Source organism: Lytechinus pictus, chromosome 15 (genome assembly GCF_037042905.1).
Source record: "Lytechinus pictus isolate F3 Inbred chromosome 15, Lp3.0, whole genome shotgun sequence".
Classification (NCBI taxonomy): Eukaryota; Metazoa; Echinodermata; class Echinoidea; order Temnopleuroida; family Toxopneustidae; genus Lytechinus; species Lytechinus pictus.
In genome coordinates, this window is record NC_087259.1 from 8,055,385 (window position 1) to 8,069,329 (window position 13,945).

Below are 13,945 nucleotides of genomic sequence, written 5' to 3' on the forward strand. Positions count from 1 at the left end.
CTTGTGCGCATTAAAATTATTACGTATTACAAACGATATGCGCGGGAGAGTAGGCTCAGTTTGACACATCGTATAATATAGACTAATGCAAGGAGATGGCTACAAATTTTGACGCTTTATTATATAAGCGTTGAAGATCGCTATATTTGCCATCTAACTTTAATTATAAATACCATGAGAGAACAGGGGAGCGTTTCATGAAACTAAAGCCTTAAAAAAGGATTTGCCGGAAGTTTTATCCGACAAGTCCCATTTTATCCGACAGTTACCATAGAAACAGAGACTCTCAGCCAATCAGTATTAAGGAAAGATGTCAGATCTGACAACTTGTCAGACAAGAATGTTGATGAAACGCTCCCACTTTTCAGAACTCAAATCTTTCGCCCTGCCCGGCTGCCGGGCCGGGCCGGGGGCCGGGCGGCGGGTCGAGGCTGGGCGCTGGTTTGCTGCTTAACCAGAGCGGCTGCCAACATCCCCACTATGGCACTAAGTCGCTACTCAGTTCACGAACTTTTCAAAAGTTTCTCACATACAACGAGCAAAAACATTCAATAAAAAAAACATCATGAAATATGATGAACTGGTTTATAATGTTGTTACTATACTTACCAACGCCATAGCTAGGGGGTTTCATGAAATGTGCCGGATTTTTCAAAGGTCCCGCCATTATTTTGTTTCAGCTTCATCGCCTTTTCTCATTGATCATCCGACATCAGTCAACGACGAGCGGGCTTAAAATGAAAGTCTAAGAATTATTTGACGGACATCAGACGGAGTTGTTGAACAAGTTGGTGAGGTAAACCATTAAATTTCATTTTATTTAATAAAGTCTATGATTTAAGAACGAATTGGAGTGAATCGATATTCATATTCCCCAAATAATTTGTAAAGAATTCATTGGAAATTAAGCATTGCCCCACGTATTAAAATACGTGTCAGTATTCAAATGATTGTCATCATTGTGAATTGTGCGAGTTTTTGACGAACTCTGAGTCTGAACTTCATCAGTCTTCTTCTTCTTCTTTGTTGTTCTTCCCCTGGTATTCGAGGATCAGCGGCTATTCGCAGGTTGGTTGTTGTGTTGTAGTAATTTCAGTCACAATCTAATCACTCATTCACAATGAACAAGGTTATGTACTATAACTGTTCTTTGACTTTGTTCTCTTTGTGATGAAATGATTAAGGTTAGCAATGCCAATTTTGGGGCTTTGGCTTATTTTCTCTTTTTCTTGGGGACAAATTATGCTTGATTTTTTGACACTGCCAGTTTCCATTACAGCTATCCATCATATAACTTGGCTCTTAAGTAATATTTTTTCTAAATTAAAAATCTAGTTCTAGCCACTGAACTCCAAACGAAGTCTAATCCTTAACATGTTTTACTTAATTTTAAGGCTGAATGAAATTTGAAACCCAACCCTGAAAATCTGAGTCAAATGCAAATTGTACTAGTGCCAGCACTTTACATTCAACTGATATACACTGTTACAATATGTTTGTGGTGAAGTTTGTGGTGATGAAATTCAGAAATATCACATGCAAGAAGGGGAAGATTTTAAGTGATGCTTACTAATATCTGAAATTCAAATTTACTTTTAGGTCATTGTATCTGAATTGTTGTAATTAGTCTATTGACTATTGGACTTTCTTTTCATTTTCCATATTTTCTTAGAAACCCTAGAGGTCAGATGAGCTCAAAATTCATCTAAATCACCTATCCATGCTTCAGGAATATCATGGCCATGATAAAATGGGACGTACTCATACCAAAGAAAACTGGTGACAAGATTCCTGTGGCCTTTGTTCTGCTGGAGCTGATAATTGAGATTTTCTTTGAGTTATATGTAGTATTTCCAACCCTCTTTGAGCCATTTTCCCAGAGTTACAACATCCATTTATCAATCGGCCTCTTCCTCTTCTTCAACTTCATCGGCAACTTCTACCTGAGCATTGCCACTGACTTGACATCGGGACCAAATATCCTCCCGTCGGTTCTAAAACCGGACTGGACTTACTGCCCTACCTGCATGATCAACAGCCCCCCTCGGGCATCCCACTGTTTCATCTGCAACATCTGTGTCCTGAAGCGTGACCACCACTGCCTGTACACCGGAAAATGCGTAGGACACAACAACCAGCGCTACTTCATGATGATGCTGGTGTACTTTGCGCTTGGCGCCCTCTACGCCAACTACCTGAACATTGAGTTCACGTACGAGATGCTCAACAGCCTCAATTGGCGAGTGGTCGTTACGTTCTTCGCTCCCGTCATTGGATGGATCTTTGGATTCACGCAGTCTCTCTCCTTCCTAACTTGCCTCCAGTGTAGCACCTGTGTTATTTGCCTCATGTTATCGTTGGGAATGATTTACTACCATTTAGCGCTCATCCTTCGAGGGCAGACCACCAGAGAATGGCGGAAAGGGATCCGTCGGTACAACCGAGGTTGGTGTCAGAACCTGCTGGACGTCTTCGGGACCAGGTGGTACCTGATTTGGTTGTGGCCGTGGATCTCATCCCCACTGCCAGGGGATGGCATCCATTTTGTGAAGAGAGATAAGAATTTGGAGAATGTGAAAGATATATGACAAACCTGACACATGTTTTCATTTCATTCTACAGTGACAGAAGATCTTTTTAAACTTTAATTCACTTGCAATGATGTTTTTTGTATTGATTAATTACCATTTGTATTTATTACGTACAAATCATATGAAATTGCCTCAATATTCATTGATTTGTCAAATTCCTACTAATAATATCGTGAAATTTCTGTCAACACTACTTAAAATGTATTATGTCACGTTGCAGATATTTTCTGGATTTCAATTATTTGTAAATTATTGAAGATGTAATATCAGCATCTATGTACAATTAACTTTGTGTGCATTTATAGAACTTGGCAAACTATATTGTGCTGCTTTTGCATCCTCATCTCAAATGGGAAGGCATAGATTGCAGAGTTGTAGGCAGAGAGGTGTAAACCAGGATCGGGAAAATGTGAAACTGGTGGTTCATGTAAATACTGGTAAATACCTTCTCAATGTTATGACATTGAAAAGTTGGGATTTTTTTAAAGCAAAGACCCGTATGTAGTTAGAGACAATCATGGGTGTATTAATACATGATGCCATACCATTCAAGTTGGGGGATGAAACAATAGTTCACTTCCCCCCCCCCCCTTCCCCCTTGGTCAATCAATAGGTTCACTGCTTGAATTTACACCAGTGGGACAATGCTTGATATCTCGGCTATTCACACTGCTAAATTATTATTCATTATCAATGTTATCATTTTTTGTTTTTGATATGAAGCCCTCACCTAAATTCAGAGCCATCTTTCGAATAGGATTCCCATATAAAACAGCAGACAAAACAAACAAGGAAACCGCCATTCATGAAAGACACTAGGCTATGCTTTTGTAGGCAGGTTCAAAGGAACAATATATCTTTCTTGGTGACATTCCTTTGTATTATTTTGCCTGCAGATACATCTAGCTATTAGATTAGAATAGATTGGATTTGATTTGATAGCATTTATTCCATTCATTATAAAAAACAAAACGAGGCACATACAAAGTTAACATACATTACATGGGAAAATTGTGAATAATGCAATGATATCATCTGAGAGATGGGAAACAGAGATGGGAAATTCCAGCATGAAAGATGTGTCTCTGACTTTGATTAGATCTCTCATTGTTATCATTAAGTAGTATTATTATTATTATCATCTTCCTAATCATTGTTTACAATTGAATTATCAGTATTTCATATTTGTTTGAATAGTGACATGTAATTGTGCTTCGTTTTGGTTTCCATATATACCTTGGACATAAAACAGTATTCTTGATTTGCAGCTGGCTTATTGAATTTACACAGAATTTAATATTTAGAATGTACCAATATGTTCAGATTTTGATAATTCAGTAGTGATTATACCACGATATTGGAATGTAGACATACATGCAATATTCTTTTTTGCCTCGATTCTGTGTGGTGTCTTATAGAAGTACTCCTTCTCTTGGGGCGTCACGGCATTTGCTCCTGCGACATTTGGTCCAGTCTTATTATCTCAGAGGGCATAGAGTTAGAGTTAGGATTCTAATACATTTTTTGTTCAGAAAATCCAGATTTTATTGTTTGAAATAAAAATCCTCTGAATATAATTTGTTTTGCCCAATTAATTGTGGGCCCGGTAGCCACTGTGCAGCGCCAGATCGATGTTGCTATTAATTTGCCATAACATGCCTCCACTATTAAAGTCAGATGTACTGAAAGGTAAATCAAAATCTCCAACCTTTTGTGCAGATGGTGTAAAGGATCAAGTATGAGGAGCACTATTGTGTCTGCTATACTTATATTCTCCCATACATAATGTCAATTATTTATAAGAGACTTGCCAAAGCTGTTGCAGTTGTACAAGATAAGCAATTATACAAGTATGCTGTTTGTGTAAAAATTTAACAGATTTCTGATATATATTGATAAGTATTGAAAAAAATAATCTAGATTCTAGATTGACGGATGATTAGTTTGGTACATTAGGTAGACAGTTTGTACATTATGTAGGTACCCAGTTGGACAAAGAACAAAAAACAAAATCTGTTAACCTATTAGATTCTTTGGTGCTGCACATACGTTAGTTGAAAATTAGAGGAGGAAAAAAATGATTCTATACAGAATATATGTATATGCAGGAAGAATCCAATTTCCACCAACTTATTAGGATGAAATTTGTGAAAGTAGATTTGTAATGCCATGGTGTGGAGAAGTTTGTATGCAATTAAACCCACCTTATGCAAAATGCAGGGTAAGTTCTTGTTTAGAATAGATGATGGACTCTTGCTTACTACTTTACTGGCAGATAATATGGTATGTACTAAAATAAAAGCAGACATTTCACTTAAATTTTAACATTGTCAGAATTTAAATGCTAGTATATTTATCGATATATACCGTATGTAAAGAGTTGGAGACCTACATGTACAAAATAAATTAAGTCAATATGTTTACTGACCATTTTGACATGAGAATCATAAAGTGAATCATCGTTATACAAAAGTGTTGAATCAAAATCACTTTTTACGCTACTTAGACATCATGAAATATATGGAAATTTCTCTGTAAAACATTAGCATGAACGGAACACAAAATGTAAATTGTAAGTATTATAGAAAAATATGCAATAAGAATTAGATACAGATTTCATTCGACATTAGCACAATGGGATGTGAGCCTAATATTTTTCTTTTTATATGTATTGTTTGATACATTTATGCAATTGCCATAAAAATTAATGAAGACAGTACGATACCACTCACCGAACCTCTCCTTTGATTTATTGCAATTTACTCTAAAATATATATCTCTCAAAGCCGTTTTACTTTTGTATAGATAGTCTTTATATAAAAGCATTTGATCCAATATTACTTTATGCAATGAACATTGGTTGTGCTATTTGTAGGTTAACCCAATGATTATTTCAGTGTAAACATACTGCAGGTGACCCTTCTAAGGTCAAATCTGTTGGCACCCAGGAAATCTGTTTGACCTAGGAGAAATTTGACTTTCAAGATGTAAAATAGACACGTTTTGCTTATTCTGTTCTGCAATGATGCTTCGAGTAAAGCGATTGTTTGACTTCTGGAAGGTTGGCTTTTATGCAGAGTTACGTTATTACAGAATAGAGTGGTCGGCCATGGAATAATTGTCTTGCCTAATGTTAAATGTATTTTTAAGCACAGTACTCATGTTCATGAAGTATTCATAGTTATGAGAAGCACGTGGTTATATATATTCAATGACCATGCATGATATTTATTTATGTCAAGCATGTATGCAATTAATTATGGTCACCAGTTCCAAAATAACTTAGTACATTTTTACAACTAAATCAATTATGTGCAATGTATTCTTGAGTGATTTTTTTTTACTTGTAGGTAAACATGTTTAAGAGATCATGTAGTATGTAAAATTAATGTCAGTTGATGCATTATTCATGTACTGTACATTCACGAGACTTCAATGTCACAATTGTTTTTTGTAATGACCTTGATTTTATCAGAAAATGGAAATTGCTACTGTTATTTATCTTTAATTTGCGAAAATTATACCACACAGCAAAATATCTAGCATGCATATTGATGTACGTGTACCCCCAGATTTGTGGTAGGTTAGTTGCTAGTTAAAGTACAACTCTGTTTTATATTTGTAAATTGATTAAACATTAAGAGAAAACAAAATTCTAGAGTTGTTTACGTTTTCTTCATTTTTTTGGGGGGGATTGAATAGATTGAAAATCTGGAGAAATGCAACGGAGCGGGGTGTAAGTAGAGAGAAGGAGAGATGGGGGGAGTTTGACAGGGTAGAGAGGAGGAAAGAAGGTTGGGACAAAGATGTGATAGGCATTGAGAAAGAGGAAGATGGGGAGAGAAATTGGCGAAGAGAGAATGAGGAACGGGGTGGGAGAGATGTGATACGGAGAGGGATGTGGAAGAGAGTGAGAATTTGGCGGGGAAGAGATGCTGAATGGATGAGAGATAGAAGGGGAAGCAGAAAGGAAGAGAGAATGAATGGGAGAGAGCAGTAGGGTAATGAGCCAGAAATTTTGAGGGGGCCAGAAATGCTGTATGGGGTGATGTTTCTCAAAACCTGCTAACGAGCGAGAACCCCCCCCCCCCCCCCCCTTTTACGCGAAAATCGAATTTTGCTATCGATTTTGACATAATATTCAGAAATATATCTCTTATTTCACCCTCCTTTATTTCCCTTATCTTTGTTCTTGGTCATGATTTGTTTTTCTTTTTTTTGCGGGGGGGGGGGGGGGTATGGCCTCACCATCTGTGTGCCAGGGGGTGAATAGTGGTGGAGGGGAAGATTTTTACAATTTGGTGACCATGAATGAGAGAACGCATGAGTGAAATAGTAAAGAATGAAAATAATCTAAAGGCCGATTCCACGCCAATCTTATCACAGGCGGCGGGGGGGGGGGGGGGTGGTTACAATGTTCTGGGATTGCACTTTGTGTTATCGCCATATTATAAAAAGATCAACATCATGCCTGAACATTAAACGGGCTTACAATAGAAGGGGAACTGGTATAAAAAATTGCCAGTAAAATCTGGTAAAAATTGTATACTTCTTTAAAGGGATGGTCCGGGCTGAAAATATTTATATGAATATTTAAATAAATAGAGCAAAATGCTGAAAATTTCATCAAAATCTGGTAACAAATAACGAAGTTATTAGATTTTAAAGTTTATCAATACAATATATGCACATCCTCATGAATATTCATCAGGTGGCTGATGATGTCATATCCCCACTTTCCTTTTTCCTATGTTATTAAATTAAATCATAATTATTTCATTTTTTCATACATGTGTAAATGATGTGTCTCCATTATGATGAAATACGTTGCGGCAATAAATAATTAATGCACTTAATCAGTTGTTAATCCGATTGTTTTAGTTCTTGGTAGAAAAATCTTGAATAAACCTAATTTCATATAATAAAATACAAAAGGACAAGTGGGGATATGACATCATCAGCTCACCTATTGAATATTCATGAAGACATGCCTAGAACTCAATTCAATAACTTCGTTATTTTTTATCAAATTTTGATCAAATTTTTAGCATTTTGCTCTTTGAATTTTACTCTATTTATTGAAATATAAATATCTCCAGCCTGGACCACCCCTTTAAGCCATTGATACAAGAAAATTATATAATGTATATACTTCACCCTTTCGTGAAAATAAATAATAATAATTATTATTATAAATAATTATTGACGATTTGGAAAATATATGAAGGAAAATGTTAAGAGTATCCAGAGTTCGAAGTATGCACGTATTTCAGTAGAGGCTAATTTCTTAGGGTCCATTTGTATTCACAGTGCCCCCCCCCCCACCGGCAGCTTTTAGTATTTTGTGTTTAGATTTGTCAATGTTAAGGGAGGCATTAACCTTTTTTCAACCGATATTGCTATTTACCCCAGGAAAATGCTGATTTGAATAAATAGAGAAAAATCAAACTAGTATAGTGCTGAAAATTTTAATTTTCGCTTATTTTTCACAAAACAGTGATATGCACAACTAGGTGAGTCAGTCGATGATGTCCATCACTCACTATTTCTTTTGTTTATTTTATTGTTTGAAATTATACAATATTTCATTTTTTTATAGATTTGACAATAAGGACCAACTTGACTGAACCATATAGTATTAAACAATGCTAATTCCACATGTTCAGGGAGGAATTAATCGTTGTATTACTTGACAATGAGGAGAAAATGAGAATATTTCATATTTTCATATAATAAAATACAAAAGAAATAGTGAGTGGATGACGTTATAGTCTCCTCATTTGCATACTAGCCAGGATGTGCATATAACTGTTTTGTGAAATTAAGCGAAACTTTAAAATGTCATAACTTTCTTATTTTACATCCGATTATGATGAAATTTTCAGTGTTATGCTTGTTTGATTTTTCTCTTTTTATTCCGAAATGAACTTTGTGTTGGGGTGGACTTGTCCTTTAATGTTTGAATGTGTATGTATCGCGCGTATGGCAAGCCGTTTTACCAGTTATTCACATTTTCTGATATCAAGAATTCATTTCTTGATATCATGAAATGAATTCTTGATATCAGAAAATGTGAATAAATGTTAAAACGGCTTGCCATACGCGCGCTTCGACTGTGCACATCTGATTAAAAGTGGGATATGCTTTCTAAATAGATGGATTTTTAGTATGTGTCGTATTTGTACAAAGAAAAGCTTCCTGGTACCATGTCCATGGCAACGGAACGTCAAGTACTCAATCGTTCGTTGTCTCGTAGTGCACATCCTGGCCGGTATGCAAATGAGGAGATTGATGACATCATCCACTCACTATTTCTTTTGTATTTTATTATATGAAATATTCTAATTTTCTCCTCATTGTCAAGTGAAACAATCATTATTTTCTCCCTGAACACGTGGAATAGGGATTATTTAATACTATATGGTTCAGTCAAGTTGGTCCGTTTTGTCAAATTTGTAAAAAAAGGAAATGAAATATTGTATAATTCAAACAATAAAAAACAAAAGAAATAGTGAGTGATGGACATCATCGACTGACTCATTTGCGTATCACTGATATGTGCATATCACTGTTTTGTGAAAATAAGCAAAACTGAAAAATGTCATAACTTTCTTATTTTACTTTTGATTTTGATGAAATTTTCAGCGTTATACTAGTTTTATTTTTCTCTATTTATTCAAATCAATATTTTTATGGGGTGGACTCGACATTTAATTGATATCAAATTCATTAACCGAATGGATGTTAAGGGAATTCAGGTACTCTGTCATTTGATAAAACTAGTCACAAGTTAAAAGATTTGACAGTTGTACTAAATCTACCACCTTGATATAGAAAGAGATACATTACTGTGTAATTTACCACATTGTCAACGGTTTGAAAATGATCTAAGTATGACTAGTAGAACCTATTATACAAAAAACACCACTATTTACAGAACTGCTCGTACCTCAAGCGCCACCGGATGAGTCGGAGAACCCCCCGACAGTATTCCTCAGCTATCAATGGGATCATCAGCCAGAGGTGAAAGCCATCAGAAAGCACCTTGAGATGGCTGGGTTTCCCTGCTGGATGGACATTGGTCAGATGGGTGGAGGAGATCAGTTATTCGCCAAGATCAGCCAGGGGATGCGGACATCCAAGGTGGTACTGTGTATGGTGACCGAGAAATACTCTAACTCAGAAAATTGCAATAAGGAGGTGAGGAACTTAAACGCTATGGTCTCATGCGATTATATGGGTCGTAACTTGCCTGGTTTGGGCTTCGCGTATCATCAAAAGAGTGAACAAATGTCATGTAAAAAAAAGGAAAATAAGTCAATGGTTGAGGCTGCTAAGCCAACAGAGTCCATATTCCAGTTCTGATTCTGTGCATTGTTAGTGTGACCAAGTCAGGTGATCCTACATTATCACGTGACCTCCACAATGTTTAATGTTTATTTCATCCCACCGCTGCCACACACAAAACTAATCACCCCAAACAACAATTAAACAACAACACATTCTGTTATCGTCATGGTGTTACAACATCGCGTACGTCTACAAGTTGAAGCGAGGCACAAATAGTCCTTATGATTCTCCAACAGTTGTTCAACTTTTAACAAGTTTGTTACTAGACCAAAAGCTTCGGTCTCTATTATATTGGTTGTTCCGCTGAACTGCGTTAGCTCCACTCACGAGGAGAAATTAAAAATACATAAATCAATCAATAAATAAAACGTTTAAAAACTCCTCGAAGCAGACGGCTGCCAGCTGTCTAGCTTTTTACAAGATTTAACTTTTATTGAAGCCCTAATCCATGTTGAAAATTTATCTAGCAGGCCCGGGGGGGGCACTTACATTGACGAGTGGATACCATGCGCGACCAAAAAAACACGTAAAAAGGATGTCTTTTTCACGATAGGGCACGTTACGTACGTAACGTGATAAGGGTGTCAAAAACACAAAAATAATGAAAAAAGGGTATCTATTTCGCTAGGAAAATTACGTGTTTAGGGTCGAATTCGCGGGGATGATAAAACAAAATTAAAATGTTTTATAAAGGATGTCCTTTTTGCCCCAACACTTCGTGTTTAGAGTCCGATTTGCGCGAGGTGTAGAAGGTGGGGTCGTACTAAACCAAATAAGGTAAAGCCGACGACCGAAGGACCCGTAACAATAAAACATTCCTGTACTTGTTTAGGGGTTCATTTCAGGGAACATTTGCCAAGAGTATCGTTTTGTTACCAATACTTGTTAAGGGTAGGGTTTCACACGCCAATACTTGTTAAGGGGCGCATTTTCAGAATATGGAAATTACGCGTTTAGGGTGCTTTTCGAGACCCCATGGTCGCGCATGGTATCCACTCGTGAATGGAAGTGGCCCCCCGGGCTAGCAGGTTTCGTTCATGTAAAGTAAAATGCATATTTGGGCAGCTGGATTTTTTTATTACGATCAATTGAAATTGACTTCCCTATCATTTTATATTTCTTTTCCTATCAAGGTGAACCTTGCCAACCTGTTGAACAAACCAATCATTCCTATTCTCATCGACCAGACCCAGTGGCCGCCTCAGGGTGCCATGAGTATGTTATTTGCGCAGCTTTTTATTATTACATCCAGCTTTACAACAACAAGGAATACGTGAGAGGAGAGAAATTCTGGGAGGACGCCAAGTTCTCGGAACTTTTGGGACAGATTTCCTATCATGCGAATCCTGATGAAAGCATGGTTGCTGATGGTATGAAAGCTCAACTTTTCGTAAAAACTTCTTTTGTAAACCACACAGCTTTTTCGTCTCATATGCGCACTATAGAAGTTATATATTAGTCATATAACTTGCATCGTCCCGTGACGTCCCGTGAGTCGAATATGCTAGAGTCAAAGCATTTTTAAACCAGATAATAATAATAATGATTACGATGATACTGATGATAATAATAACAATGCAATTAATAAGGCGCCATATCCATTTTGTTAGAGATGCTCAAGGCGCGCAAGTGAGGGGAGCAAGCAAATTAACGAAATATATATTTCTTATACAGAATATCGTGACTGGATTCCACAAGTTGAAGACAAACCCGTCACTGTTAAAAAGGTTTATGAAGAGTCCAAAAGTACACCTGCCCAGCAGAACATACCCGCGGTAAGAATTTTCATTACAGTAAAGCCAAAGTCAGATACGAACTGTGACTTAAGTTTAAATGGCCAGATAAAAAGAAAACCTTGAAAATATGTGATATGATCATCTAAAAATGGAATACCGTATACTAGCCGAATGTTCATCGTTACTCTAACTCAACTCACACGTTCTATTCATATTTTTCAGGACTCCACGGAAGCTCCGACTGTATTCATCTCCTACCAATGGGACAACCAACCTGAGATTAAAAGATTGTTCTCGCGTCTCACGAGCTTGGGATACCATTGCTGGCTCGATATCAACCAAATGGGTGGTGGGGATCCCCTCTACTCCAAGATTGACAAAGGAGTGAGAAATGCAAAGGTATGATACAATCATCAGCGCTCCTTTAAGAATGTATTGAATAAGTGCTGCACTAATTTTATCATGGACTATGGTTCCTGCCAAACTCATTATTGCTTTGATGCAACATATTTATGTTATATTAACATAATCTAGTTTATATTTAGAACTTTTTAGAAAAGGGATATTCTTTGACTCTCAATTTCTGCAATCCTAAAAATTCGAACTTAAGCTTAAGTGTACTTTCATTATGCCATAATGGGGAACAGCAAGGCTTGTAATACCTTATCATCTCAATAATGACACTCTATTCATTTGATAGGTCATCATTTCCTGTGTCACATCCAAATACTCCATCTCTGCCAACTGCAGACGGGAGGTCAGTCTCTCCGATGCACTCCGTAAACCCATCATTCCTCTCCTGCTTGAAGAAATGACATGGCCACCCGAAGGACCGATGAGCATGACCTTTACTCAGCTCCTCTACATTGACTTCACCAAGGAAACAACTCAGGATACTTTTGATGATGAAAAGTTCGACGAACTCATCGAGAAGATTAAGGAACACGCCGAACCGACGCTTCAGCTACTGCCTGCCGACGAACAGACTGAGGTAGAGAAGACGATTCAAGAACAATCGTCAACACTTGCACTAAGGAAAGAAGGGCTAGCTGAGGAGAGTGAGATAAGAGACACATCATCCCTTGTTGATGACATTAAGAATGACCCCAAGTCTACTGATGCAGCTACCATATCGGTTGAGCGAAGTGCCACTCCTCAAGAATCTCCACCCACATACTCAGTTTCCCAGCAGCAGAATAGCCCAGCTGACACAAAAGCTGTTGAAGCAGTTCCTGTAGCTGTTGAAAGAAGTGCCACTACTGAGGTCTCCCCAGCAACAGACGCAGTTCCTCTGCATCAGAACAGTCCAGATAACACCAAGCCTGTTGAGGCAGCTCCTGTAGTTCTTGAGAAAAGTGCAACCCCTCAAGTATCCCCAGCAATAGAAACATTTATTCCCCAGCAGAACGGTCCAGCTAAAAAGCCAGCTACAGAACAACCGCTACAAATGCAGTATCGTAACTCACCTGAAAAAACATCTTCGTGTCCTTCATCTGAACAGAAAAACAAGAAATCGTCAACCTGTGTGGTTATTTGACGGCTCTTTTTACTTTCGGGACTGGTTTTGTGTCAATCTAATGCATTTCTAACAAACTTGTGATTTATCACAGATGATTTGTTAATTAATCTATTCATTTCTTATGTTTATCAGGGGAGCCCATTCCCCAACAGTTAGTGGTCTTCCGTTGGCCCTGAATAAAACCAAACATATAAACATAAAAATATATATTTCAGAATAAAAATCCAATATATGAAAATATCAAGTGAGTTGCAATCAATTGTAGAACTTAACCGTGCACGTAATCTTCGATGAACTTTTAAAAATTGCAACTTTGGCTAAACAATATATTCAATGAATAACAGTGGAAGCTGTTCTCATCCAATAATTCCGTTTATATATCTAATTGCACTTATGCTAAAAGGCTAAATGTGCAGTATTTGCAGGCGTAACTATTTGACTGTTTGCTTTGTATGATGTTTGTGGACATCACTAAAATTCAGCCTTCTCGGAGTTTAAGGTAGAAGAACATGAACGCATTAATTCATATAGAAGTGAACTAGTCATCCATTAGACTATTGAACAAATCAGATGGCTGAGTAGCATATGTCTTGTTCGTTCAAGATCACTCTTCCATACCTATTTTAAATATTTTGCAGCTGAGTTATGTCAATGCTTAAATAAAGTTTTAATTTTCTTAGACTATTTAAATGAACTACCAAGGCTAATTTCTAAATAATTCGTTGTTCAAACATTCACTATCATTAAAA

The 13,945-nt window shown here is 37.0% G+C and overlaps 2 protein-coding genes and 1 pseudogene across 3 annotated transcripts in view; 2 read left to right on the forward strand and 1 right to left on the reverse strand.

The window, feature by feature from the left end:
• Nucleotides 1-1,187, reverse strand: part of LOC129277212 (coiled-coil alpha-helical rod protein 1-like) — a 20,552-nt gene extending 19,365 nt beyond the window's left edge. The window contains exon 1 of the mRNA XM_064110183.1: nt 610-1,187. Within this exon, the coding sequence (XP_063966253.1) occupies nt 610-667 (58 nt within the window). The 5' untranslated portion in view covers nt 668-1,187. The remainder of the gene's footprint in view (nt 1-609) is intronic.
• LOC129277704 (probable palmitoyltransferase ZDHHC24) lies at nt 704-6,244 on the forward strand. Of its 2 annotated transcripts, none has more exons than XM_064110184.1 (2): nt 704-791; nt 1,673-6,244. In XM_064110184.1, the coding sequence occupies exon 2, from the start codon at nt 1,737-1,739 to the stop codon at nt 2,586-2,588; it is 852 nt and encodes a 283-aa protein (XP_063966254.1). In that variant the 5' UTR covers nt 704-791; nt 1,673-1,736; the 3' UTR covers nt 2,589-6,244. The 2 variants fall into 2 exon arrangements, with proteins under 2 accessions (XP_063966254.1, XP_054769828.2); XM_054913853.2 differs by having other exon boundaries at nt 705-796.
• Nucleotides 4,806-13,214, forward strand: LOC129277217 (uncharacterized; annotated as a pseudogene).
• Nucleotides 13,215-13,945: the final 731 nt, after the last annotated feature.